The sequence below is a fragment of the Rhodamnia argentea genome, chromosome 1 (genome assembly GCF_020921035.1).
Source record: "Rhodamnia argentea isolate NSW1041297 chromosome 1, ASM2092103v1, whole genome shotgun sequence".
Taxonomy (NCBI): Eukaryota; Viridiplantae; Streptophyta; class Magnoliopsida; order Myrtales; family Myrtaceae; genus Rhodamnia; species Rhodamnia argentea.
The window spans coordinates 34,720,628-34,745,597 of record NC_063150.1 but is presented as its reverse complement, the minus strand read 5'-3'; the positions used below and the strand labels follow the sequence as shown (position 1 = coordinate 34,745,597).

Below are 24,970 nucleotides of genomic sequence, written 5' to 3'. Positions count from 1 at the left end.
TTATCTCATCGCCATAATCCTTTGGCTAGGCGACAATTCAATTGTTATTGGTGAAGATTTATTTGACAGTAAATCAGATTGAAGTTACCCATAGCCGGGTTTTCATCGATCATGGCCTCCCATTGCCATCTAGGTTTGGTGAAGTGCAGCCTCCACCAATTTGCAAGCTTTTCGTTTTACGATAAACCAAGCTTCAGCCGGCAATCAACCTTCAGGAACTCCGGTTTTCTTGGTTGATATAAAGAGCCCGTGCGTGGCCGATTCCACAGTCAGTAGCGCACCTCAACTGTGGCTCATTTAGCTCCAACATTCCCATGAACCGGGGGATATTCAAACGGGTCGGCAACAACGACTGCTTGCTGAACGATGGTGCAGCCCTCTACCCAGTGGTGTCCTCCCTTTCAAACACTCAGCCTCCCCCGTGCACCCCCTCTCCATTTCAAATGTCGAGATCTTTTGCTCCAGCTGATGAACTGTAATCAAAGGCTATCAATTTTCAGTTGTCTGTGTGTACAAAACCTATGGAGGTATCAATGTCAGGAGAGATTTTCAGATTCCTTTACATCTTTAGAGGACCATTTTGCTGGCATTCTTGAGAAATAAAGAGCAATATATAGCATTATCATTACTATGTTGCTGTTACCACTTTGTTCTTTTGTCATATGCTTGAGCGTGGCTTTCAAGGGATAGTATTAAGCTCTCTTTCTCCCATTTTGCATCCTTTCTCTGAAGGCACCCCATGCATAAGCAGCAACGAAAATGATGTTTTACGACTTTAAAATTGAGAATAAGCAAGCAAGTTGATAAAGATTGGTAACAAAACCTCCTAATCAATCACTTCCCAGTCCAGTTTTTCCCGGTTAATAGTTGGTTTCCACACTATAAACTTGTGAAAACACCAGCTTATCATGACCATACTGATGCTCAATGCACCTTTCAACAGGTATCTTTAAACCATACAAACCAGCAAAAAATTCCCCAAACATGAGTCATGAGCACACACAAAACCTTAAACAAGACGGTCTGTCTCAACTCCAGCCATAGCACAATATCTCGCAGCCAGTTAAATCTCTCTCACACGGAACACTGATGACACAAGTCTCACTCAAGCACCCTCATGTCCAACCAAAGCGAGAAGCATCTCCTTGTAGTCTCCAGATGTGTCATTTGCAATAGCTCGATCTAGAGGAACGCTGTTCCTTTTGTGGTACTGTTCTTTGATCCGCTGCATGTCAACTTCCGCACGAGTGGTGACTACTCTAGTAAGAGCCCATTCGTCTGTTCCAAGCTTGTTGATGGCCAGACGCAGTACCTTCTCAAAGTGCTTCTCTGGACAAGTCAAGCACTTAATTGCTGATCTCAGCAGTTTGAGAAATTCATCATTCGGATCAGCCTTCAGATCCTGCATACAGAGGTCTCCAGATAAATACAGCACCAAAGCAATCTCTCGTGGTCAGCTGTGTCTTAAAATGGACATAGAAATCTCTAACAAGAAATTGTAAGAAATTCCACAGCTGACAAACCAGACATACTAGCCAACTTGCAGATCAAAGTGAAAATATCTTGCGATACCATAAGAGTGGTCATAAACACTTATATATCAGGAGAAATTAACTAGCCCACTTGCAGATGAAAGTGACATCCACCTAAGTTAATCCTTCCATAGGGTGCTTTCAGCTTCTCTTGTATAATTGAAACATCTAAGGATGAAAATCCTCACTCAGGCTATCAAAACATCAAGCTTGTTCCATTAGAGCCCCAAGAATATGGATTTTCAAGTTTGGAATTTATGACAATGATGGATACTGAGCTAGGTATCGGATGTAAAGGATCTTTCATCTGTCCTCATCTATCAGTACAGGAAAATGTGGGGGGACGGAGCCTGTATCAAGAAGAAATCTTAGCCATGGCAATTCACTTTGCAAAAACTCACATTAGAGGGTAACTCTATATAACAGAGTTCATCACTAAATGCATATGCAATGCCAAACATCCAGAGAAGTAAAGAAGCATTGTGGGAGCACTTTAAAATCTTGCTTTTAGACGCATGTGCAACTTCATGAATTCTAAAGGTAATCCCAAGAACAGAGAGCCCAAGGCGAACCTTTGCCTAGTTAAGTTCAAGTTTACAGAACAAGATCCACTTGACACCATTATAAATTTGGCAATACTGTAGAATGTAGCTATGGAGAAAATAAGTAGGATACCTTGTTGATGGCATTCCCAAACTCATTGTTGTAGTGATTGAGGGTTGCATTAAGCTGAGCTTTACTTCTTGTAGTAACAATTCTAATAAGCTCATCATGATTGTAAGCCTGCTCATGAATCTTCTCATGAAGTATCTTAGCCTCTGATCTTGCCAATGCCATGTTCACCTCAGGCCCCTCATACCGAAAGGTGCTTGCTAGAGGAACAAGCAGCTGCAGTGTGTGCATGCACAATAAGCATGCTTTGTTAAGTTCCAAGCAACAAAGTCAAGCACTAGGAAACTATAAGGTCATGTACAGCCACATAAAATTGCATAGAAAAGGACAAAACTTTCACATGTGTGTGATTCTAACAAGTTGCCATCAGAAGCGTACTTAACAAACTAGGAAGATTTTTTAATATCTTTCTTCATATCTCCCCGAGCTTCTGGCTTCGTGTGTTCAAGGCATCAGTTTAAGACAGCAGAGGTAACATCTACATTCCCACGCAGTGCAACTACATGAAATCGACTTCCTATCTATTTGATAGACAGGATGATCCTGTCATGAGGTTAAAAGCTAGTAATACCTTGCGGAAATCCCCTGTAGTGTGATATGCGATGTCTTCTTCAAGACATTTCTTATAACGAGCATGATAGGCCTGCCTCGCCATGAATAACTCCATTGATGACCTCGTACAAGCTATTTCCATGAGAACCCAGTTGCTCGAAGTCAACTTCTTGGTAGCTTCATTGGTCAAGAACGCATCGCGCTCAGCAGCATCCAGGGTCCACAGAAGCACAGATCTCTGATAGATGTTTGTTGGAATAAAGGGACAGGGGAAACAAAGAGGACTACAGCTGAGTAAGAACCGGCTTTTGGAAAGATTGTTTACACTGGAGGATAGAAAACTGACCTCAAAGTCACTAGAGAGTTCTTTGTCAAGCGCTTTGAGAAGATCTTCCCCATATGTCTCGGCATAGGTTTGCCGGATCAACTTCCGCTGCACTGCATTTCTGTGAGCCAGTATGGATATGATCAGATCTTCATTCGTTCCCCATCCTGCAGACACAATTTTTCCCAAAGCTAAAGAATTTGCTCACTAAGCACGAACAACCACCACAATGAACAAAAAAGCAGCCCGTGCCATGGATCAAACCCCATAAAAAGGGATTACGGCACAAATGGTCACAGAACTTTCATCGATTATTCAACATCGTCCTTGAACTTTTCCCATTGAACTCGTGTTATAAAAGCACATAAGCAATACCAAACTCTATGTGTGGAAGTGCTAAAACCAGTCAAATGAACTCGGAAGAAATGGCTCTTGCCTCATCTTTTTTGTTTTCTTTGTTCGCTCATCCAGTAGCAGAAACAAAGATGGGACTCACAAGACAAGATTGATCAGATCAATGCGTATAAAGGGATGTCTAGTACTAAAAACTATCCTTGATCAGAAGGAATTAACACTCTACGACATTGATCAGGGAAAAAAAAGACTTGGCAGCAGGAGGATACGGGATCATAGATCCATCGAAAAAAACAAGAAAAGGACACACATTGTGCTGATATAAAAAACCCAGATGAGCGTCCGATCTCCCGCAACCGATGACAATAAAAAAAGCACGAAACGACAGCTCGAAGAGAACCAACACAATCAAAGATGTTCAGAGCAACACAAAAGTTGACACAGAAAAGTCAGCGACGATGATGACGACGACGACGAAGAAAGATGGCGATGAATGGAGGACCTGCGAAAGCTTTCTGAAGCTGCTCGGCATCCTCAGCCGGAGACGGAACCGACGGTGGCACCGTAAGAGTCGCCATTCTCTCTCTCTCTCTCTCTCCCGAGTAGGTGATATCGCGAGGAACCGCAGACGAGGATGTGCCAGGCTTTACAGGGACAGACAGCGAGATATTACAAGAATAAGTGGCTTATTACTTAATAATATGATTAAACTTAAAAAGAAATGATTTTTTGTAAAGTAATATTTCGAAAAACCCAAAATCAGTACACCTATATCAAATATCAAATTTACTCTAAACTATCTTTTTAATCATAAAAAATTCTAAAATAGTACTCACGTGACAAATTTACCCAAAATTATTTTTTTTACCATAAAAAATCCTAAACTAGTACATTTGTAACAAATTTACCATAAAATAAATTTTTTTACTGCAGGAAAAACTTCAAACTGATACATACGTGACAAATTTATCATCCGTTAAATTGAATTAATACCAAGAAAAATCCCAAACTAATACACATGTGACAAATAGAGGGCAAAAACTTCAAATTGTACACTTGTCAACTGTCGCTGTGTTATCCAACTCAAAAATTTGATAATTAGATTTAACAAAAATTAACGAATGATAAATTTATTACAAGTGTATCAATTTGGGATAAATTTGTCACAAGTGTATTAGTTTGGAGTTTTTTGTAATCAAAAAAATAATTTGAGATAAATTTGTCACAAATATGCTAGTTTTAGATTTTTTGTGATATTAATTTCTTTTTTTTTCCTGAATAAAGAAATGATTGACTATGGTATGAATAGATTATTATCAAATTCAGCTTTAGGATATGATTTTCTTCTTGTCTTTATTTCACTTTATTAGGACGGTGGGACAAGTGGGTGGATTTTGATTGCTGTAATTGCGGATCTGAATGAACATTGCCACGTACACAACCTACTTTTGGCTTTAAGTTGCCAACCTTTTTTTTTTATTTCATTAATTAGTGCTAATTGTCAAATGATGACTGCTCTCTCTTGTTGCTTTGCATTTTGGAGGCACGTCCATGCCTATCTCCATTGTCAGCCCGGCCCCGAAGAAGAACCCTTTGTATTGTATTCGACCTTGGATCTCTCTCCCATTCCTCACATCCCAAAGAGGATATTTATTATTTATAATCATGTTCATATTATAATGGGAGGTATCCGCCAATGTGTACCCATAAAAAATGGACTCATATGCATCGAGACTCGAGAGTACGGGATTTTATTTTCTTTTCTTTTCTTTTCTTTTCTTTTCTTTCAATCGATTAGGGAAATAAATGGATAACGTGGAAATGTGTGCATGGGGCACGATGGACGGTGAAGAAAAGGAATTTTTTGTTTTTTGGAATAATGTTATTTACCATAGATGAAACTTTCGAAAGACGCATACGTGTTTGCGCATTTACAAGAAATTCATAATGAGAATTAGCTTCGAATCGTTAACTGAAAGGACAATGATACAAATAATCTGTGAGCTTTGACCTAATGTGCAATGTGGTGCAAGAACTTTAGCTCAATATGCAATATGGTCTATGAATTTTTAATTTGTTCAATGTGGCTATTGAACTTTTAGTACATGTTCAATTCAACCTCCGAGCTGTATAAAGACGTTCAATGTCGTCCTTTTAGTAATTAAAATTCAAGACAATATTGAACAACGGTCCAGTGACTAATTTAAACACGCATCAAAAGTTCAGTAATTTCACTAAACAACTTAAAATTTTAGGGACGGTATTGCATATTGGGCTAAAGTTCATGGACCGTATTACACGTTAGGTCAAATTTCAGAGATCGTTTGTGTCATTTACCCTTAAGTAAAACAAAGAACGTATTAATAAAAGCGCACAATAAGAAGAAAATGAATAAATATTCAAGGAAAATACATGAGATTTAAGTTTTGTTAGGAAGTTGTGGGGGGGTGAATATATATATTTTTTATAATCCAGGATCCGCCAGTCGTAATCGAGTCAACTCACCACCACCCGAAGGACGGCGAAAACCCTTTCCGACCCACTTAATCGAAAACGTTTGAAGGTTTTGAACCTCTCACCAAACGCGTGGTGGGTTGAATATTGGGATCTGTTAAAAGTAGCAATTTTTATTTTTTTTGTATAGTAAAATTGGTGAACATCCACAATACCCCCACAAAACATCTTTCTAATAGCATAGGAAAAAACTTATTAAGGATTTTAATTTTGTGGGACTTTTCCCTCCATTTTCCTCACCTAGGTGATCCCAAACATAGCCTTAACCCTGATGTTGGGTTGGGCCGACCTAATGGCTGGACCTACGGATCTATCCGGGTCGGGCCTGAGCCCGGTCAGGTCAATGCCGTCTCGTGTACGTCCGTTTCTTGAGGGGAAGCTTCTGGCCTTCTTTACCGAACGGCTTGGCGTGCGTTCCAATCGCCCACTCCTTGAAGAAAACGCATTGACAATGCAACGCTAACCGATCAGCACGGACCCGAGCGGGAACATGGGAACGAAAACGTCGTCTTCCTCCTCCTGTTCATTTGCTACCCGAAACCGAGGAAAGATCCTTTCCTTTTTCTTTCAAGGCCAGCGGAAGTCAAGAGGGTAGAAGGAAAGAGAGAAAGAAAGTGAGCTAAGTGGGAGGAAAAGAAAATCAAGAAGGGAATCGTTCCCCCCTTTTGTTTGGGATTTTTCTTGGTTTTTTTTTTTTTTTTCTGGGAAGTGGGAATATGTCGGGGGAAGTTCATCGTACTATTCTTGGGTAACATCTGTGCGGGAGCGATTCTGTTTGTCCTGAAAATGGGTAGGCAACGATCGCTGAGGAGTAAAGCTGCGCATTTCGTCACTGACCTCACCACTGTTCTTCTCAACCCAATCTCTGATAAACCCTCCTCCAAGCCCTCTCCTCCCTCTCAATCTCCTGTAAGTCTCCCTCTCTGAGCTGCTTTCTTGAAGCGCTTTTTATGGGCGTTTTCGATTTGGGTTTCTGTTTTTGGCCCCATTATTGAATTGCCGTCCTGTTCGTAGTCGGTTAAACGTCTGTTGCCGAGGTTCGTTGACATGGTTGTGTTTGCTCTAGAGCTTGAAGTTTTCTCTTTCGGGATTCGTGGGTTCGTCGACTTGAATTTTCTTGATGGTCCGGGGTGAATTCCGCGCTTCTGTGTGACTCGATAGGGATTACATACGATTCGCGGAACTTGTTACTGCTGATGGGTCGTGCAATTAGAAGTCAAGGCTTAGCCTAGGAAACGCTTGCTAAAAACACTCCATCCGCGGAGTTTCTATACTGTATTCACTTGTTCGGTGTCTGTGTGTAATAGAAGACCGCAACAAAAATTGGTGAAGCTATGTTGGGATGATATGCTGTCAGCTCAGTTGTTAAATTGCCCTCGCAACTCACACAGTATCTAGTAGGAAAATCCATGTCAAGCAAAAGAAAGCCCGATAGATGGTTCTGAAGATTTTATAGATAGGCAAGATCATCTTTTTTCTTATTTTTGTCGGCTTAAATATACCTGCTCATGCTGTGCTGATTATGTTTTGTCGTGTATATGTGATAAATTTCTGCTGGTTTATATAGTCACTCAAAGTAGATGACAGCTACGCACTTCTTTGTGGAGACACCTGAAAAGCTCAATCCTAGAGGTTTTCTACGGTACTATTGCATGCCAATGGATTCCTTTGGTCATAAATTGCAGACTCTGTATTTACATGCTCAAGATAATGTATGAAGGGATTTTAGACCCTAGGTAAGGTATGATTTGGCATTACTCAACATCTGCATTAAACAGCAGTTTTTCTTTACTTCTGGTGTTTACGATGGTTTTTGCTGTTGAAAGATTACATTAACAGCAGCTGCTCATAGTTGCCTATTTTTATAGGATAATGCCAGTGACTCTAGAAGAAGCCAACTAGATTCAATCAGAGAAGAGGGTTCAGAAGATTTAGTTGGTGGTCCCGATACATCATCTTTCACAGCATTTCTTTACTCTCTATTGACATCATCTGAGCCTGGAGACGATCCCAATGTTGAAGGGAAAAATGATAATGGGCAAGTGAACAGTGGAGTGGTTGCTGCATCAAAAGAAGCATCTGACGTGCCTAGGAAGGAAAGTGGTGGCAAGAAAAGCTTGTTCTCCAGAGGGAAGCAATCATTGGGTAAAGCTTTTAACCAGGCAGCAAAGATTGCTGGGTACCGGAATCAAGAACAGAAAGGCGATGGTGACATGAAATGTAGCGATGTAAATGAAGTTATGCTTCCTGGAGCTGAGATGAGGCGTTTGCAGAATGAGACAGAGCCTGTGGCGCTGACTGATGTTCCAGATACGTCAGAACCTTCATTGCTGCTTTCAGAGAAAACACGTAATGTACTTTATACATCACTTCCTGCACTCGTTCAGGGGAGAAAATGGTTGTTGCTGTACAGGTCTGGTCATATTTGTTTCAGTTTGCATCTTTCTTATTAACTGTTATCTTACTTCATCTTATTAAAGAAGTGCCTCTTAAATTTTATGTGACAGTACATGGAGGCATGGAATATCACTTTCCACTTTGTATAGAAGAAGCATGCTTTGGCCTGGTCTTAGCTTGCTGGTAAAATTTTAGTACTTTCTGTCTAGAAATGCGTTCATACTATTCACGTCTTTGCCTCTGAAGAGCATGAGTATGAGAGTTACTCACATACTTTAGCATACAGAATAATATGTTTTGCTTGATGACACACATGCTAATTAGAGGTCCTCGCTATAGTTAGCAATGGTGACCTTTTGCTTTGCTTTTGCGAAGCACCTTCTAAGTACTTTTTATGGCTTTGAGAGTTTTTTATGACCCTGATTTTATGTCAACAAAAATAAGCCTTTTCTTAAAGACACTTTTCTCAGTCATTATGGAGGTTGGACATATTGTCAAACACCTTAAATAGCCAATCCACAGGAGCACATTACAACACAGTAGTGTACCAAAAGTTAAAGAATGAACTGCTACTGACAATTCTGTGTTGTAGTTTCTCAGATACAAGTACTTCTAATGTCCCACAGTATTTTTGTTGAGTATCCTGACAATGTGGGTTCTCATGCATGTGAGCTCTATTAGGTTTGTTTGAGATGATAAGTCCTCTTTCGCTTCACTTTATGACTTTGAGCTGCAATTTTGACAATATCTATATTATTGGTCTCTTTGATGCTTTATTCTCTCTCTTTGTATGTCTCTCTGTTTTTTTTTGGGGGTCAAAGCTTTGTATGTTTCATGAAAGAACTCTTATGGACCTGTGAATGCTCACCCAGGTAGTTGGGGACCGTAAAGGTGCAGTATTTGGCGGCTTAGTCGAGGCACCACTTAGACCAAACAATAAGAGAAAATATCAGGTGGGCACTCATGAGTTTCATTGTTTGAAATATTCCTCAACATAGATAATTATTCACCCTAGATTTTCCACAGGGAACGAATAGCACTTTTGTTTTCACAGATGCACCTGGTCATCCAGTTGTATACCGCCCTACAGGTACTGATTTCTCCTCTTCCTTTCATCTAGAAATTTATTTCATCAAGCTATCAGTGGCTCTAATTTGTTTGCATAAAAATTATTCTTTTGTCGTTGACGATTTTTTATGCCGCATTAGCTTGTGCTTGATAATGGTCGCATACCTTTTGTGCTAAAATCCTTAATTCAGCAATAGAACTTACTGTCGTTATATCAATGCATGAACCATGAACTTGAGGCTCATCGATTGAAATTCGCATCCAAATGGAATCATCACGTGTCCATTCAGATAAGAATTTAGGGCTTGTCTATTTAGAATTAAAGAACTTTTTGGTTTTTTGAGTAAAATATAACATATTAACCAAATTTTTGAAATTTTTTTGAAAAATATATACATATACGAATTTGCGCATCAACATTCATATATTGTGAAAGTTTCAGGTGTTTAGTACTTAAAAAGATAGTCGAAGTGTGTACGCTACTTAATTTAGAGTAAGCAGAAGGTAAAGATGTATCTAGACACACCCTAGCTCTCTAAAACACTGTATAGCTTGCCCAAAACTAGGTGTCAATTTCAAGAACTAGGAAAATTTATCAGTTCATAAAATATGATTCTTTCATTTCCTACTCTCTCTCTCTCTCTCTCTCCCCCAATAGATGTTTATAGTGAAATAGCGAGAGTTGTGCATGTCTCCTTGGATATTCATGGTTCCTGCCTTCAAGTGCTAGTTTAGTTTGCCCTATCAAGTTTTGTTCCTCTCCTTTATATGTCCTTTCCGGCAACAATGGTTAGAAACGCACAGTTGCCAAGGTGCATGCATCCTGACAATACATATAAACAGGGGCCAATCGGTATTACACTCTGTGCTCCTCTGACTTTTTAGCGATTGGTGGGGGTGGCCACTTTGCAATCTATTTGGATGGCGATCTGTGAGACTTCTTTTCTTGCTCCTTGTCATTTTCTTTCTTTACCCCTCTCTGTACTCTCCAAGTTTCATTTTATTTTATGTCTTATCTCTTTCCTGTAGAAGAGAACTAACCACTATGTGGAAGTTGGTGACATGTAAGACTACCTAATGATTAATAGCTAATTGTTGCTCATTTTTGTTTAGGTTAAATGGATCGAGCTCAGTATCAGAAACATATGGGAATCCTTGTCTTGCACGTTCTCAAGACTTTGAAGTGAAGGAAGTTGAGGTAGGCAAGCTCTATGACATGCATGCTAGTGTGCTTTGAAAAGGGTATAGCACATATTTTAAGTAACGCTAAACATACTAAGACTCGTCAATAGAATTGGTATACTCAGTATTGTGACAGACTATATTTGAAAGCTAAAAGTCTGCCACATCATTTACTATACTGATTTTATAATTAGTCTTACTATAACTAGCATTGGTCATAGATTTTAGGTTTATTTGGCCTCCTTATGTTCAGCCTCTTCTATCTTTTGCAGTTGTGGGGCTTCGTATATGCTTCCAAGTACGAAGAGATGCTCGCTCTTAGCCGAATGGAGTCCCCTGGCATTTGCCGATGGTAACCTTTTGAATCACGAGCTAAACTTTCCGATAACTAGTCACCTGAAGCGTGGTGCTTGGGGAGTACCGATTACATTTGATTGTGTATATTTTCGCTGGCGCTGGATGATGAAATGCTTGCCCAGACCTGGTGCACCGTAGAACGTGATCACAATGACCAATCGCCCGAGGTCCCGTGTGTGTCTTATTGTAAGGGTTGGGATGATCACACATCCAGTCCATTTTGAGTGAATGTTGATTTGCACCTACTAAGCCTTGTTTCTATCTGTTGTATAGTCCTTTACATGTTTTGCATCTTACCCTGTATGTAGCAGGAGTGCACCAAAACTCAGAGTCCGGCATTGTGTTTGTTTTCTTTTTTGTCTTATATCTGTAAATATTTGGTTCCTCTTTTCCTTTTTCTTTTCTTTTTTCCTAGATGCTTTTATCGATCAAGCTTGCACCGTAATGCTCTCCATTTAGAAAATACTGAAGACATCAAAGATATAACCTTTTCATTTTCATTTTCATTTTCATTTCTACGAAATTTGAAGGAAATTATTGCAAAAGATAGGAACATGGGCATCCTCAATGCATGCTTCAATGAACTTTTTTGTAAGAGGACTGTGACTATAATTTAAGCAGCTTGGATTGTTCAAAGGGTGCTGGTCTAAAGTACAATTGGTGCAAGCTAGCCTCATCTCCAAAGAAGCCTAATTGTTGGAAAAAGTTATCTGGGTTCAAATTGAATATTTTCCTTATCCGTAGTGAAGTGTCTCTAATGATGTTCGACATGATTGCAACTCTAGCCGTCTCCAGAGAAAATAAATTAAGCGATAAAAGTGAGTTACTAAATCTCTACGCCTAATTGAATGATTTTATTTGTGGTTTCGAAACTGAAGCCTTATGTTTTAATTGCGCTTGTAAAGTAATATTAGTATCAATAAGAAGTTTTCGCTGCAAAATTACTTTTTGAAAAAGAGATATGTGCTTTTAAAAATGTCAATATTAAAAAGAACGGTAATATTTGATTAGCATTACAACAATCATTTATGTTTTCGAATTGAAAAATAATATAATCTCGATTAATCTGTAATTGTTAATTTATGAGAAAAGAAAAAGAGAGTGAGGTGATTTGTCCGATGGTTTGAGGTTTAAGATTCTTTCCTGGAAAAACAACCAACGACAAATCCACAAATTGGCGCTGCTTCCTCTGGTTGGACCCAAATACTTAATCGGTCGCCGGGGTCGCCAACCCAAGGGAAAAGGGAGGCTCTTTTTCCGAATGGCGACCTCCCCGAAATCGACGCAGTCCGTGAAGAATTCAAGCGCCAACAGCGCAAGAATTTGGCTCTACTCGCTCTTGCTCACCTTCCAGTACGGCTTGCAACCTTTGATCTCCAGGTGGTTCGTCAGGTCGGCTGCTTTCCTAAATTACTTCAAATACTTCGCTTGCAATTTCTTGATCCATGTTCGAACTTTTGCCGATTTCGCTTTCTGGGTGTGTGGTTGTGTGGGACCTTTTCGACATTATTAGTCGATCCAAAGTGTGATGTGTTGGGAGTGGTTTCTTGGGAATTTTCATTCTTGAACGATAGTGGGGACTTTGCTTTTGTTCTTGATTTTGCTCTTTTGGTGGGAAATGTTGATTTTTCTGGTGTTGATGCACGTTGAGATTCTTGGGTAGATGGATGGCAGTGATGTTACGGCTTCTTCACTTAATTTATGGGTAATGGGTTTGGAAAATCATGTTCTAAGCTGTAATCGGTATGTGAAGAGCCATGGCAGGGTTATTAATTCAGAGTTTTGGTATTTGCTCTATCTAATTGCCTATTAGACTAGACCTCTTTGAAGCATAAAAACTCGGACAGGCCATAAAGTCAAATTTTCTCTTGGGGAGACCAAACCATAAGGTTAATGTTTATTAGTACTGCTTTTGGATATAGGAGATGTGCTTCTTTCTCTATAAAGGCGCTACAAGTTAAAATGAGAGTTGGTTTTTCGTGGGGGATAGTTATTAAGGTTCCTTTTTTCACTAAACTTTTTGGATGATTCTGAGGAAACTGCGCAGTGGAGCCTTAGCCATCTTAGATTGTTTATTTTGTTTGATTGGTCCTATTCAAGAGAACTGATTATCCATGAACATGTAATGGCTGTGAGTACATTGATGTGACTGACCATAATGATGTCATAATGACACAATAAAGATTGCGGGGAGGTCAAAAGTCTTCAAGCATCATTTTCATAAAGTGGTCGAGATATTATCGTGTTGGCCTTCTTAATTCTTGCAAAGGACCAAAAATCGTTGTCCCTCGTTATATGTTATGATAGATTGACACTCGTCAGAGATTGTTTGCAACTTTGATCCCTGAAATCTGTCTATTTGTTGCAAAGTGGAGAGTCTCTCGTCTTTGCCTCATTTCTCTAGTCATTGAATTCATCTTATCTTTTTCTGTAGGCGTGAAGTCATTGTGACTACCTCTGTTTTTACATGCGAGGTAGCAAAAGTAAGCACTTTTCTTCTCTTGTTCCTTTGTGTACTTACCCATTTCACATTGTATTATCTATTTATTGCATTTCTATCACATCACTTTGAGAGAAGAGTGAAATTCTTCTGTTTGTTTTCAGGTTGTCTTTGCCGTCTTTTTTATGGCAAAAGAAGGTACTCTGAAGAAACTATCTCAACAGTGGACTTTGGTCGATTCTCTGATAGCTTCAGGACTTCCTGCTGCTATTTACGCATTGCAGAATAGCTTGCTTCAGATTTCCTACAAAAATCTCGATTCACTAACATTCTCAATGCTGAACCAGACCAAACTCTTCTTTACTGCTTTCTTTATGTATATCATCTTAAGGTTTGTTGCTTAACCTTTCTTTATTTTCTGATTTTGGAGAAAATTCTTGTGTATGATTGCACTATCTTCCTGAACTGGCTATTTATACTTGTTGACTGTTAGTGTAACCCTAGCTGTTGAACATAATTACTTTATGCGCCTTTTGGAGCATCACATTGAACATTTTTGCGAGACAAGAATGAATGCTAATATGTTGGCAAAGAGCACTTGATTTTCTTCTTCAGGTTCCAACCAAAATATCTTTAAGCATGCCGAATGGTGGTTAATTTTGTGGGAAAATCTGTTTTCATTTCCATCTTTGCTAATATATTATTTGGGGAAAATGCTAGATTGCCTTACGTGTATACGTTAGATAAATTTAGTGCTCCTGATTTTTGCTGAAGAAAGAATCCGTCCCCGCTCTCCCCCCACCCCCCCAACCCAACCCCAAAACACATATGGACATGCACATATAATCACAGTGATGGAGCAAGTAATGTTACAAAAGAACTTGTTTAAAATTTTAGGATTCCTAAATTCTTATGACCACTCTCTAAAGCAATATTTGGTGCCACATTTGTAGGCAAAAGCAATCAATCCAGCAGATAGGAGCCCTCTTGTTATTGATAATTGCAGCCATTCTTTTAAGCATTGGTGAAGGTTCTAGCAAAGGATCTAGTGGTGGAGAACCTGACCAGACTTTCTTTTACGGGATTATTCCTGTTCTAGTTGCTTCTGTGCTATCAGGTCTGGCTTCTTCTCTGTGTCAATGGGCTTCTCAGGTAATAGGAAACAAAATTCAGTAACTTGTGGTGAGTTGCATTGAAGATTTTGCATGATGACTGTTACTTTTGTGCTGCTCATTTTCCCTTTTTGCAGATCAAGAAGCACTCACCGTACTTGATGACAGTAGAAATGTCCGTTGTGGGATGCCTATGTCTGCTTGCTAGTACTTTTAAGTCTCCGGATGGAGAAGCCATCAGGAAACATGGATTTTTTTATGGTTGGACTCCACTGACTGCGGTAAGTCTAATGGGAATTTTTCATTTTTTGGGTCCCTTTCTCAGCATACAGATCCCGATTTTGTCTCCTTGGTCATAGGGCTTTCTTATTTATTTAGTTTAACTTGTAAACATGTTATTATTCAAAGAGCATAAAGGTAGGACTCTGGTTGAGATAGCTTTCTTCTAGGTGCTTAGATTGAAAAAACACGACATCAGATTAAACTGGAGACGGAGACAGCAGTACCCTCACTGATTTTGTATTGTAGTTGAAACTATTGTTTTTGGTGCAAAAGCATCTCAAGCATTGGTCGGGAAGAATTTTTAGGATAAAACGCATGAACAAAGAGGAATGAAATCATACATGCTGGAAGTGGAACTCCCTGCAAAACTAAACTTAAGCTCTTTCATTACAACACAGCTCGGAAATAAAAAATTAATTACAATCTGATGTCGGCTTATGAAATGGGCTTCATTCATTGGTGAAAGGTTATGATTAGTAGCTGTAATAAGAGTAATTTTCATGGAGTAATTTAATGCATTTGTAATTGAGGGATGAAAACATGGAAGATTCTTCATGTTCAGAATGGAACAGCCTAAGTGGGATCTTGATACTGTCATGTGCTCCTTGGAATACAAGTTGCTTGAAATTGTCAGGTCCATCATCAATGATCATAGACATTTAGCTAGTGAAAGGGGTTTTGCAGCCTGTTTATGCATCAATTTCTGTTGCACTTAATTGATTAATTCAGCTTGAGTTAGTTGAGAGTGTGACTGCATGCTGTTCTGTGGCAACTGACTGGCATGTGAATTTTCTTGGTTTGAATTGGAACAGACGAAAACACTACTTCGTACATACATGAGTAGCTTTTACTAGTTTCTATCTATTAACTTTGCCATCTGAACCACTTGTCCAATCACCTAATTCACGTTTCTCGGCAGCAATGACCAACGAGGATTTTATGCTGTTTTGTTTTGCTTCATCCAGATCCCAGTCATTTCTAATGCACTTGGTGGAATCCTAGTTGGCCTAGTTACAAGCTATGCTGGTGGTGTTCGTAAGGTAAGGTCGACTTTGGCTGCATTATAGTGGCAACTCCGGGTGCTTTATCCTGCAATCTGTCCTGTATCTTTGGTTATTAATTGGCCAAACAAAGAAATAGTCAAGTAATTTCTTTCTAGTTGAAAGCATTATGAAATTGCCATCTGTTAGATGGAAAGGCTGATTTACATGAACTAGTAAAAGTGGAAAAGTAGACATCTGATAGTGATTCTTAGATCTTTCACATCCATGTTAAAGATGGGCATGCATCCTTTACCCCATAAGATGCTCCCCTTGCTGCCTCAATAAATGCCAGCCATTCATTTATGGAAATGAGACTTTGATCAAAGGTTGAGATTTATCGAGACATCAAAGAAAGCTCGATTTGGGGTAGAGGATCTTCTCCCTTTTAAAGTTATGATGCAAAATTTTGGGGAAGCATTTAGTTTGGCCAGCTTTTGGCAGTCATTTTAAAAATTTTCCGTGAGAATGAGCCATGGAAGAGCGGTTAAGTTTTTTTCGTATCGCATTGCATTCATGTATTGATCCTACATGTGTTGTTGATGGTATGCCCATTACTACATTGGTTAATTCTCTCTTAAATTGTTGCAGGGGTTTGTTATTGTTTCCGCGCTACTAGTCACAGCCTTGCTGCAGTTCATTTTTGAAGGGAAACCGCCTTCATTGTATTGTCTTGTTGCTCTTCCACTTGTCATCTGTAGCATCTCGATATACCAGAAATATCCATTCCGCGTCAAAAAGAAGGAAGCTTAGATTGCCGTGTTCCAAGCGTGCGGGGAATGTTTGCCCCCCAGTTGTATTTGATCATCCATGTCTTCCAGCTGGTAATTGTATCGCTTGGGGAGGTTTAGATTTTAGTTACTACAAAATCAATCTCTCTGATGTTTCTGTAGTCTCTGCTTCAATTTCATCATTTCTAGATATTCTCTTGCATTTAACGCTGTGGATCAAGAGCTAATTATTCAAGAAAGTCGTTATTACCGCCATGTCAAATTTTGCCGACCTTCCTAAGTTACTGATTTTCATTTAATACCGCGTTGGAATCCTTTTGGAGAGTTGTCAACTTGGTTGAGTATTTACCAACACATTTCTTGTCTGAAAGGCGTGTTCTCCTACAAACAAGGGAAATTTACTGTGGCGTGAGAATTTTCAATCCATGGTGACTTATTATGAACTTCAGTGAGGACTTACTTATCCATGGTGTAACTGCCTCTTGATTTCATATTTACCAACTTTTGTAAAGAGTTTATCATTATTCCATTTGATTAACGTGCATGATCCAGGCTCTCAATTACTAATTCTGTTTTTTGTTTCGAATGTATAAATTACAGCGACTAAGTGAAATTTGTCCAGATTTGAGAACTTACCCTCCATTATATTTCTACCATTTTCACATTAAATGACAATATTCTTTTCAAGTACCATTTAGCTGGGCATTTTTGGGGTTACCAACCCTTCCTAAGTTTGAAACAAACCTCCTACGACTTAAGCAAATTTGTTGGCATGCATTGTGAACTTAAGATGGTCAATAACAGGCGCTCGTTATCTTAGAATAAAATGGGGCAATCTCTCAGAAAGTTACCCTTGCCCTTTGAAGTATATCACCATTTATTCGTATGTAATGGTGGTAGTTATGGTGCTACTCTTTGCAAACAAAGTGAGTAATTGGATTTCCTATTATCTCTCTCTCTCTCTCTCTCTCTCTCTCTCTCTCTCTCTCTCTCTCTCTCTCCTTTGGTCTAATTATCAAAATTGAAAGACAAAGCCAAACATCGGTTGAAGAAAGCTCACGAGAGAAGGAGCACGATTATATGTTATTGTCAAGATAAATAGAATCTCACACCGGACATTGTACACGAATTAAGCCACTTATAATAAACCGTCTATGAATTCTTGAAATCGGTACGTTGGATTGGTGCGGCAGGCTCTGAAGCCAATTACGTGTTGTTTTGCGGAGGAGGGAGGGGCTTCATTCTCATGATCAAATTTGTTTCACAATAGTTAATAAAATTTATGTGTTTCATTATTTTATAATAACTCAAATCATAATAAATTTCGTGAAAATCAAAAGGTTATGACTTTCTGATTGAATAATTTTTCAAGGTTGTCAGACTAAATAGATCAAAATTAAGTACTTTAAGACTTATTTGATTAATGAGAAAAATTTGTAAGACCCCGTCGAAGATAGATATCAAGTTCAGTCATAAGCTCAGGAAAGAGCAACAGGAACAAGAAAAATCTTTCTGTGAAATAACTGACGGCGGGCTGTACAGTTGCAAGGTCAAAACATAAAACCCTGCTAAAAACCAAAACGTTAACTTCTCCGAGATAAAAGCTCGGAACCGGCTAAGGTTCTTTCGAGTCTCTCAGCTTCCACTAGCCAGCCCGGGCACAAGCCATGGCCATCCTCGCTCTCCCCTTGGTCATCTCCTTCCTCAAGCCCCACACGGCGAAGCTCCCTCTATTCGGCTTTCGCACGCCGAGCTCCTTCCGCCTCTGCAGGCCGCTCGGCCCCCACCATTTCTCCAACACCTCCGTCTCCGCAGTCTGCGAGACCTCCGCGACTCCACACCACCGCTCCACCGAGACGCAGAAGCCGTCGGCGCCGACTTTCCAGCAGGCAATTCAGCGTCTCCAGGTCGGTTCGTAAAATGTGTCGTTTGAACTATGTTCTGCTCTCCTCAATGTAGGCAAATTCAATAGGATTTGAGGTTCAGTTCTTGATTGATGTTTTCGACAATCTCGAGCAGACTTATCTCTCTGTGTGCTCGAAAGCTCAAGGCTTTTCTTCTTTTGCCCCCTGAAAATGGTTGTTCTTGCCATGTCTGAGATTTAGCGGACAATGTAATACGCGAATTATTAAGCTCTTCTTGCGATATTGTCATGGAAGTAACAGGAGTATTGGGCTTCAGTTGGATGTGCGATAATGCAGTGCAGCAACACAGAGGTAACTTGCAGTATTGACTTTTCACGTTTCTCTCAGTGTAGATTAGTCATCATACTAGTCTTTACGCTTTTGTTGATGATCATCTGTTCTTCACAAAAATTGAGGTAGTAATAGCAAAGAGAAATCATGCGTCTGTGGTTTTTTTTTCTGTGATGTATGGCGTAGGGTACTATTTCTCACATGTTGTTGGGAGTGCACAGCAGAAATCCGATACCTTCACCTTGGGGAGACCTCTTCACCTTGGGGGAGATTGCCAAGAGGGAGTCCGAGTCCGAGCCCGTCAATATATCCAGTTGAACTCACCTTTACTCAAAAATTTAAGCCAATGAGTTATGGGCCAACTTGGATATATTAATTGCTCCACACCACATTAATTCTTCAATGTGGGATTTCTCTAACACAACTCACACGTGCATTCTAACAATCTCCCCCTCACATGTGAGCTACGGTGTTAGTTTTGCTCCTCCTTAATTTAAGTATCATTCTGTACCAACATATCTCAACTTGAATCTCCATCAATGTCATCGCACCGAGATTTTCACCAAATACCGAAATAGATTGGAGACCCACTAATCAACCATCGGCTCTAATACCAATTGTTGAGAGCGCGTAGCAGAAGTCCGATATTTTTACCCGTGGAGATGGCCAAGAGAGTCCAAGCCCATCAACATATCTAGTTGGACCTACCTTCACTCAAAAGCTTGGACTCCCTCTTGGCCATCTCCACGGGTGAAGGTATCGAACTTCTGCCGCGTGCTCCCAACACATGTCCATTCCAGTATAGGCAGGAAATTCTGCTGTGAGATTGTGAAGGTCTAAGGGGTAATTATCCTGGCCAAGGAAGAGTTTCTGGTCTGGCTTAGACATGGTTCAAACATCCATTTCCTTTTTACTTCGTCATGCTTTTGTCTGTGCATACCAGTTAGGAGCTGTACGTACCATTGTGAATTGATGACATGTCTCATTCTTCCTTCATCTGTATTACTAGGTAGGAGCAGGAACTATGAATCCCCTGACATATTTACGGGTTCTTGGTCCAGAGCCATGGAATGTTGCGTAAGTATGCCTTTTTTTTTAAGAAACAATAGTTAGTTTTAAAAGAACTTGTGTGCTTTTCCTGTGTTCATATCCTTGAGTGGCAATTATTTGCATCGCAAGTCTGAGATATTTTGGAGGAGACTTCTTGTTGAACAAGACTGGTGTTGCATAAGAGATATTGCATTTTCTATCATGGTCCATCAAACGAGATTGAAATTGCACCTGTAAGTTATGAGATTAGTTTTTATTTTACATTCTCATGGAATTTAGAGTCATCCTCAGATTATTGTTGCAGTGTAGGAGAAATGCTAGTTTCATGATGTGGCAGCTCTTCACTGACAAACAAGTCTTGTTTTGAGGGCTAAAATTTGCATATATCTGCATAAGTTTAGAGAGTCAGACGTTTACTTCTGACAGTTATAGTAGTTACCCTTTGATTAAGGGAAATGTTGTTGCATTCGATAGGGTTTTTTTCAGGGAGTCCTAGGTTTTTATAGATTTCGATTGTACACAAGATAATCTTGTAAATGTTTTCTATTAACGTAAAGTTGAATGGTGGCTTGTCTTTCAAACACATTTTCCAGATGTTGATATAAAAACCTGATGATTTGATGCTTCTCATTTAGGTATGTGGAGCCCAGTGTCCGGCCTGATGATAGTCGTTATGGAGAAAATCCTAACAGGCTTCAGCGACACACTCAGTTTCAGGTTAACTAAATCGGGCTTGTTGACCATTATGGATTGTATGATCCTTGATGCTGTCTGTTTGTATTTTTAACTTCTTTGGATGTGTTTACTGGTCTCAGGTAATACTAAAGCCTGATCCTGGAAATTCACAAGATCTATTTATACATAGCCTGGCAGCACTAGGTAGTGACCACAACTTCATTGGCGCGCCTAAAATGCATGCTTGTTGACTTCATTACATTCTTATACCTTGTCTGTGAATGAGTGCTAACTTACTTCACATATTAATTGTTAAGCTTCATTTTTGGGCACCAAAGCTTTCGGGTTGATCACTAGATAAAATGGTAGTGACTGTTTTACCTTGCAGGTTTTTTCCTTTTCTCGGTGGGTATAATCCAACATGATTTTCCATTATGTGTTTCCTGCGAAACTAATCTAGCAGTCTGTTGGCTTTTGGAGGGCATAACTTTGAAGTTAGCTCATTTAACAGCAATAGTAGTCCAATCTTTTGTGAAGATTGGAGGTTCATACAGATTTTTCTTTCTTGCTTTAATCTAACATGCATGGAGATAAGTTCACATGTTACTCAGATTTTATCTAATATTTGATCGTCTGATGTGGGCTCTTTTAGGAACGGACCTTTTACTTTATAAGCAAATAAAAAGCACCTCTCTTTTTCTGTGGAAAATAGGCATGGATATTTATTTCAATGTCAGGATTTTCATGAGCTCGTCCTTTAGTGTAAACTAGCTTTTTAGACAATGACCATTCTGTGAGTTATATGTGTACTTTATAATTTGTTGCATGACCAAATTCTGACACGACACTTTTCCAACAGTGAGTGATGTAAACTTCATTTTATGCTGTTAAGGGACCAAATTAAAATTTCTTAACTAATGCCCTTCAGTTTTAGAAATGAAACATTAAAAGCACTCATAGCTAAGGATTTTGATTTTGTGAGTTGTCTTTTGAGTGCAATAGCAGGATGCTTATTCTCGATGATGTTCGTCCTTTCCTGCACATTGTATTCAGCATCAAATTCTTCTCTGATTAACAGGTATTGATGTTAATGCACATGATATACGGTTTGTGGAAGACAACTGGGAAAGTCCGGTAAGTTCTTTCTGTGATAATCAACTCCGAATGATACATGCTGATTTTGCATTCTTCAACTTGTTATGTTGATGAGATCCACAAAGGTGCAACTTGATTATTTCCATGGAATTTTCTTTGATGTTGCACACAGGTGACTAACCTTGATGTGATTTGCTCACAGGTTCTGGGTGCTTGGGGGTTGGGCTGGGAAGTCTGGATGGATGGGATGGAAATAACACAATTCACCTATTTCCAGCAGGTTTTCTTTCCTAGAATTTGATCAGGTTTATTGCATGCATTCAGTGTGGTTTTCATGTGCGATATACTCTTCTAAGAATCCTTCTCCTTTTCTGGTTCAGACCACTAATGTGGTGATTTTGTTAAGTCTCAGGTTTTGTGCTTATGTTTTCAATTCTTCTATCCTTATTCTTCAGGCTGGCAGTCTTCAGTTGATGCCAATATCTGTTGAAATCACGTATGGTCTTGAGCGTATCCTGATGTTGCTTCAGGTCTGGTAATTCTTGTATATCTTTCTTTGGATACTTCATTCAGTTTGCCTAAACTTAACTGTGGATTTCTTCTAGGGAGTTGATCATTTTAAGAAAATTAAATATGCGAAGGGAATCACATATGGGGAGCTGTTCTTGGAGAATGAGTAAGCTAACACTTGCCTCATTTATTACTCTCTCTCTCTCTCTCTCTCTCTGCTGTGCTACTATTTAATTATTGTAAGAGCTACTTTTAACGGCTGTGAACTTGTTGTTCTTGTCTTTGGAACCCTCATAAGTCCATCTCCTAGTTGTGGTAAATGTCTTGTTTAAGTATTCATCAATTGGGCTCAATAAGATTCTTGTCTCTAGAACCATCATAAGTTCATCTGTTGATTGGCGTACATGTGTTGTTTAAATATTCATCAAGGGGGTTAAACAAGCAATCACTATGCTATGATTGTCACTACTATTTTATTATATGACTCAATCTACTGTTTTTTTTTTATGTCAAAGTTAGACACACATATATAGGTGGCTTATACATGAAGCCATTTTGTATAAGGGTGGTACCCCCTTGGTAAGTTCTTAATGAAGCCTTATGTATCTTTCTAAAAAAAATTATAAATATGGTCTAACGTAATAGAATAAATATAATGAAACTCTAGAGATTTTTAGTCCTTTTGAAGCATAGAGAAGCATCTAAGTTTTCCTTTATTGCTTTCCGTTAGGGTTTGTGTACGTAGTCAACTAAAGGGAGGCAGTAGTTTTGGCCAAACAGGACGAAAAGAAATGGAATGAAAAAAAAAAAAAAACCTAAGGCATTATCCCAACTGCATGACATGAATCTGTGGACTTTTTTCACCTTTTGTTTAAAAGGGCTATTGTAGCGGTTGCAGCATGTAAGTGCAAGGACCTGGCTAAGAGTCCTGATCAGATTCTGTGAACATGGATTTAGCCTAGGAATGGCACGTACCCAGATCTAAGAGGTTTTTGGATTCCTTTGTCATCATCCCCTCATTATTTCACTTGTCACGGGGGCAACTCATTCATATCTGATGGGGGAAATGCCATATTCCGAAAAAAATTTTTTGCCACCTTTAAGGGAGGTTTTTTGGAAGGGCTGCTTTAGAAAGTTTGTGTTCACTGGTTTCATTTGGCAAATGGCACTGATGCACTGAGGAATTTTCCCTTTCCTTGAATATCATAACTTTTCACTAGTAGTATCGTATGAGACAAGTGCATGCATACCAAGTCAGATCCTGTCTTCTGCTAATATGCTAGGTCAATCTTTGATTGCGAGAATCTTTTATTGGTTGGGTGAAAAATAAGAATTTCAGTTATTATGAGGAGGGTTTCAATCTATTTTGTGTACTTGATTTGGAACAGAGATTGGAGTACAATTGGTACCAGCCTCCAATTTCTCTTCAAGGCTGGCATTGGTTTAGGAGGATCAAAGAAATATTGACATTAACAGCTAAAGCCCAATGAGGGCACATTTATTATCTTGATAGTCAGCTAAGAATGCAGTAGATTCCCATACTTGGGATTGATTTCCATGCACTCTCATATTTTCAAGGTCTTTAAAAGATGGGCTCTGGTCTTTCTTTGCTCCTGATACTGCGTACTATTGCTCTGGCCAATGTACTTATCTCCTAATTCATATAATGAGCATGCAAACGCACATGTACAAATTAGAAAGTGGCTAGCAAGCTCAGTTTGAGAAGCTCGATTGCAAAATTATACTAACAATACTCGAAAACGATATGTTTTTCTTACTTTCATAATTGTTGAGTTCCTGATAAAACACTTGTTGATTAGTTTATACTCTTCCGTGTTTTCATTGACATTTTGAATCAGTACATTATATTTACTGCGAAACAATCAAAGAAGCTTGATAAGCTTCAGTGCAAAAAGATTCAAAAAGATAAAGTGATGAATGCAAAAGTTGAGCTCATGTTGCAAAAGGATACAAAAAGGATAAAATGATACATGTCTATGTAAACATGCTGAGATCACACTCCTTCTATAGTTATGAGTTGGAGAGTAACTGTCTCCCTTTCACTCATCAGTTTGCTGTTGCCTAACATCACCCTGCTTTGATTTGCTTTACTTTTAAACTGCAGATGATGCCTCTTATATTTGTCATTGTATTTCAGGAAAGAAATGAGCTCTTTTTATCTTGAGCATGCAAGTGTTAATCATCTCCAAATGCACTTTGATTTTTTTGAGGAAGAAGCTCGTTCCTTGCTTGGTTTGGGCCTGGCAATCCCTGCGTATGTTGTGTTTTGAGATTTTTCCAAAACTTCAGGTGTCTCTCTGTTCTAGTGATCACTTGCTCTGCAACATGCTAGGTATGATCAGCTTTTGAAGATGTCTCACGCTTTTAACATTTTAGACTCTAGGGGCTTCGTTGGGGTGACGGAACGTGCTAGGTATTTTGGTCGCATGAGGAGGTATGGTCTTCTGCTAACACCTTGAAAAAAGTTTAATACTTCTGCATAAGATGCCACTCTAGTGAGCTCAGGATTTTCTTGTTGAAGACATCATGATGTCAAAATTGTTGAATTGGAGATTTTCTTTTTCAAATCTGTTTTGGAGGATTTCAATGTTGACTGTGCATAAAACCTAAGTGTTGTTTTATGGTGAAAAGTAATTTTGCTTAACATTTGATTTGTGTATCAAAAATTTCTACAATGACCCATTTCAGGGTCAGTTTGCTCTTATCCTTGTCCCCTCCTCCGATCTGCACCACACCCTAAACACTATGAAGGGAGTTGTAGTGTGTAACTTGAACTATTAGGTTTGCACTTGTCCCTTTGAGAAAATTTTTCCCCAAACTTGTAATTTTGCCACCCACAACCTAAAGTGTGTGGGGATTGCAACAT

At 39.1% G+C, this 24,970-nt stretch overlaps 4 protein-coding genes across 8 annotated transcripts in view; 3 read left to right on the top strand and 1 right to left on the bottom strand.

Moving 5' to 3' along the window:
• Window positions 1-887: 887 nt before the first annotated feature.
• LOC115738865 (annexin D2) lies at window positions 888-22,301 on the bottom strand. Of its 3 annotated transcripts, XM_030671637.2 has the most exons (6): window positions 22,286-22,301; window positions 3,938-4,033; window positions 3,103-3,248; window positions 2,776-2,994; window positions 2,208-2,420; window positions 888-1,402 (listed from the first exon to the last, which is right to left on the bottom strand). In XM_030671637.2, the coding sequence occupies exons 2-6, from the start codon at window positions 4,011-4,013 to the stop codon at window positions 1,106-1,108; spliced, it is 951 nt and encodes a 316-aa protein (XP_030527497.2). In that variant the 5' UTR covers window positions 4,014-4,033; window positions 22,286-22,301; the 3' UTR covers window positions 888-1,105. The 3 variants fall into 3 exon arrangements, with proteins under 3 accessions (XP_030527497.2, XP_048128787.1, XP_048128789.1); XM_048272830.1 differs by lacking the exon at window positions 22,286-22,301 and having other exon boundaries at window positions 2,857-2,994; XM_048272832.1 differs by lacking the exons at window positions 888-1,402; window positions 22,286-22,301 and adding an exon at window positions 1,666-1,882.
• LOC115738863 (oxidation resistance protein 1) lies at window positions 6,390-11,379 on the top strand. The gene is made up of 8 exons (XM_030671635.2): window positions 6,390-6,858; window positions 7,818-8,362; window positions 8,457-8,529; window positions 9,219-9,299; window positions 9,373-9,436; window positions 10,258-10,345; window positions 10,528-10,612; window positions 10,869-11,379. Exons 1-8 carry the CDS (start codon window positions 6,736-6,738, stop codon window positions 10,950-10,952), a joined length of 1,143 nt encoding a protein of 380 aa, XP_030527495.2. The 5' UTR covers window positions 6,390-6,735; the 3' UTR covers window positions 10,953-11,379.
• LOC115738864 (UDP-N-acetylglucosamine transporter ROCK1) lies at window positions 12,093-16,838 on the top strand. The gene is made up of 7 exons (XM_030671636.2): window positions 12,093-12,345; window positions 13,388-13,436; window positions 13,558-13,784; window positions 14,347-14,545; window positions 14,643-14,786; window positions 15,753-15,827; window positions 16,419-16,838. Exons 1-7 carry the CDS (start codon window positions 12,215-12,217, stop codon window positions 16,578-16,580), a joined length of 987 nt encoding a protein of 328 aa, XP_030527496.2. The 5' UTR covers window positions 12,093-12,214; the 3' UTR covers window positions 16,581-16,838.
• Window positions 18,143-24,970, top strand: part of LOC115738859 (glycine--tRNA ligase, chloroplastic/mitochondrial 2) — a 23,933-nt gene continuing 17,105 nt past the window's right edge. For 2 of the 3 annotated variants that reach the window (XM_048272821.1, XM_048272815.1), the window contains exons 1-11: window positions 18,143-18,465; window positions 18,724-18,774; window positions 19,763-19,830; window positions 20,439-20,520; window positions 20,619-20,682; window positions 21,557-21,612; window positions 21,776-21,853; window positions 22,029-22,103; window positions 22,179-22,249; window positions 24,242-24,358; window positions 24,437-24,538. In XM_048272821.1, coding sequence (XP_048128778.1) covers window positions 18,226-18,465; window positions 18,724-18,774; window positions 19,763-19,830; window positions 20,439-20,520; window positions 20,619-20,682; window positions 21,557-21,612; window positions 21,776-21,853; window positions 22,029-22,103; window positions 22,179-22,249; window positions 24,242-24,358; window positions 24,437-24,538 — 1,004 coding nt within the window. In that variant the 5' untranslated portion in view covers window positions 18,143-18,225. Of the gene's footprint in view, window positions 18,466-18,723; window positions 18,775-19,762; window positions 19,835-20,438; window positions 20,521-20,618; window positions 20,683-21,556; window positions 21,613-21,775; window positions 21,854-22,028; window positions 22,104-22,178; window positions 22,250-24,241; window positions 24,359-24,436; window positions 24,539-24,970 lie in introns of all 3 variants that reach the window. The other variant, XM_048272825.1, reaches the window with a different exon arrangement.

Bases quoted from the DNA above. Each gene is read 5' to 3' on its own strand.
- LOC115738865 (XM_030671637.2), bottom strand. From the start codon at position 4,013: ATGGCGACTCTTACGGTGCCACCGTCGGTTCCGTCTCCGGCTGAGGAT. The intron at 3,249-3,937 runs GTCCTCCATTCA...TTGTGTCTGCAG, and splicing joins GCTTCAGAAAGCTTTCGCAG to GATGGGGAACGAATGAAGAT. The intron at 2,995-3,102 runs GTCAGTTTTCTA...AACATCTATCAG, and splicing joins AACTCTCTAGTGACTTTGAG to AGATCTGTGCTTCTGTGGAC.
- LOC115738863 (XM_030671635.2), top strand. From the start codon at position 6,736: ATGGGTAGGCAACGATCGCTGAGGAGTAAAGCTGCGCATTTCGTCACT. The intron at 6,859-7,817 runs GTAAGTCTCCCT...CTATTTTTATAG, and splicing joins CTCCTCCCTCTCAATCTCCT to GATAATGCCAGTGACTCTAG. The intron at 10,346-10,527 runs GTGAGACTTCTT...ATTTTTGTTTAG, and splicing joins ATCTATTTGGATGGCGATCT to GTTAAATGGATCGAGCTCAG.
- LOC115738864 (XM_030671636.2), top strand. From the start codon at position 12,215: ATGGCGACCTCCCCGAAATCGACGCAGTCCGTGAAGAATTCAAGCGCC. The intron at 12,346-13,387 runs GTCGGCTGCTTT...CTTTTTCTGTAG, and splicing joins ATCTCCAGGTGGTTCGTCAG to GCGTGAAGTCATTGTGACTA. The intron at 15,828-16,418 runs GTAAGGTCGACT...AAATTGTTGCAG, and splicing joins ATGCTGGTGGTGTTCGTAAG to GGGTTTGTTATTGTTTCCGC.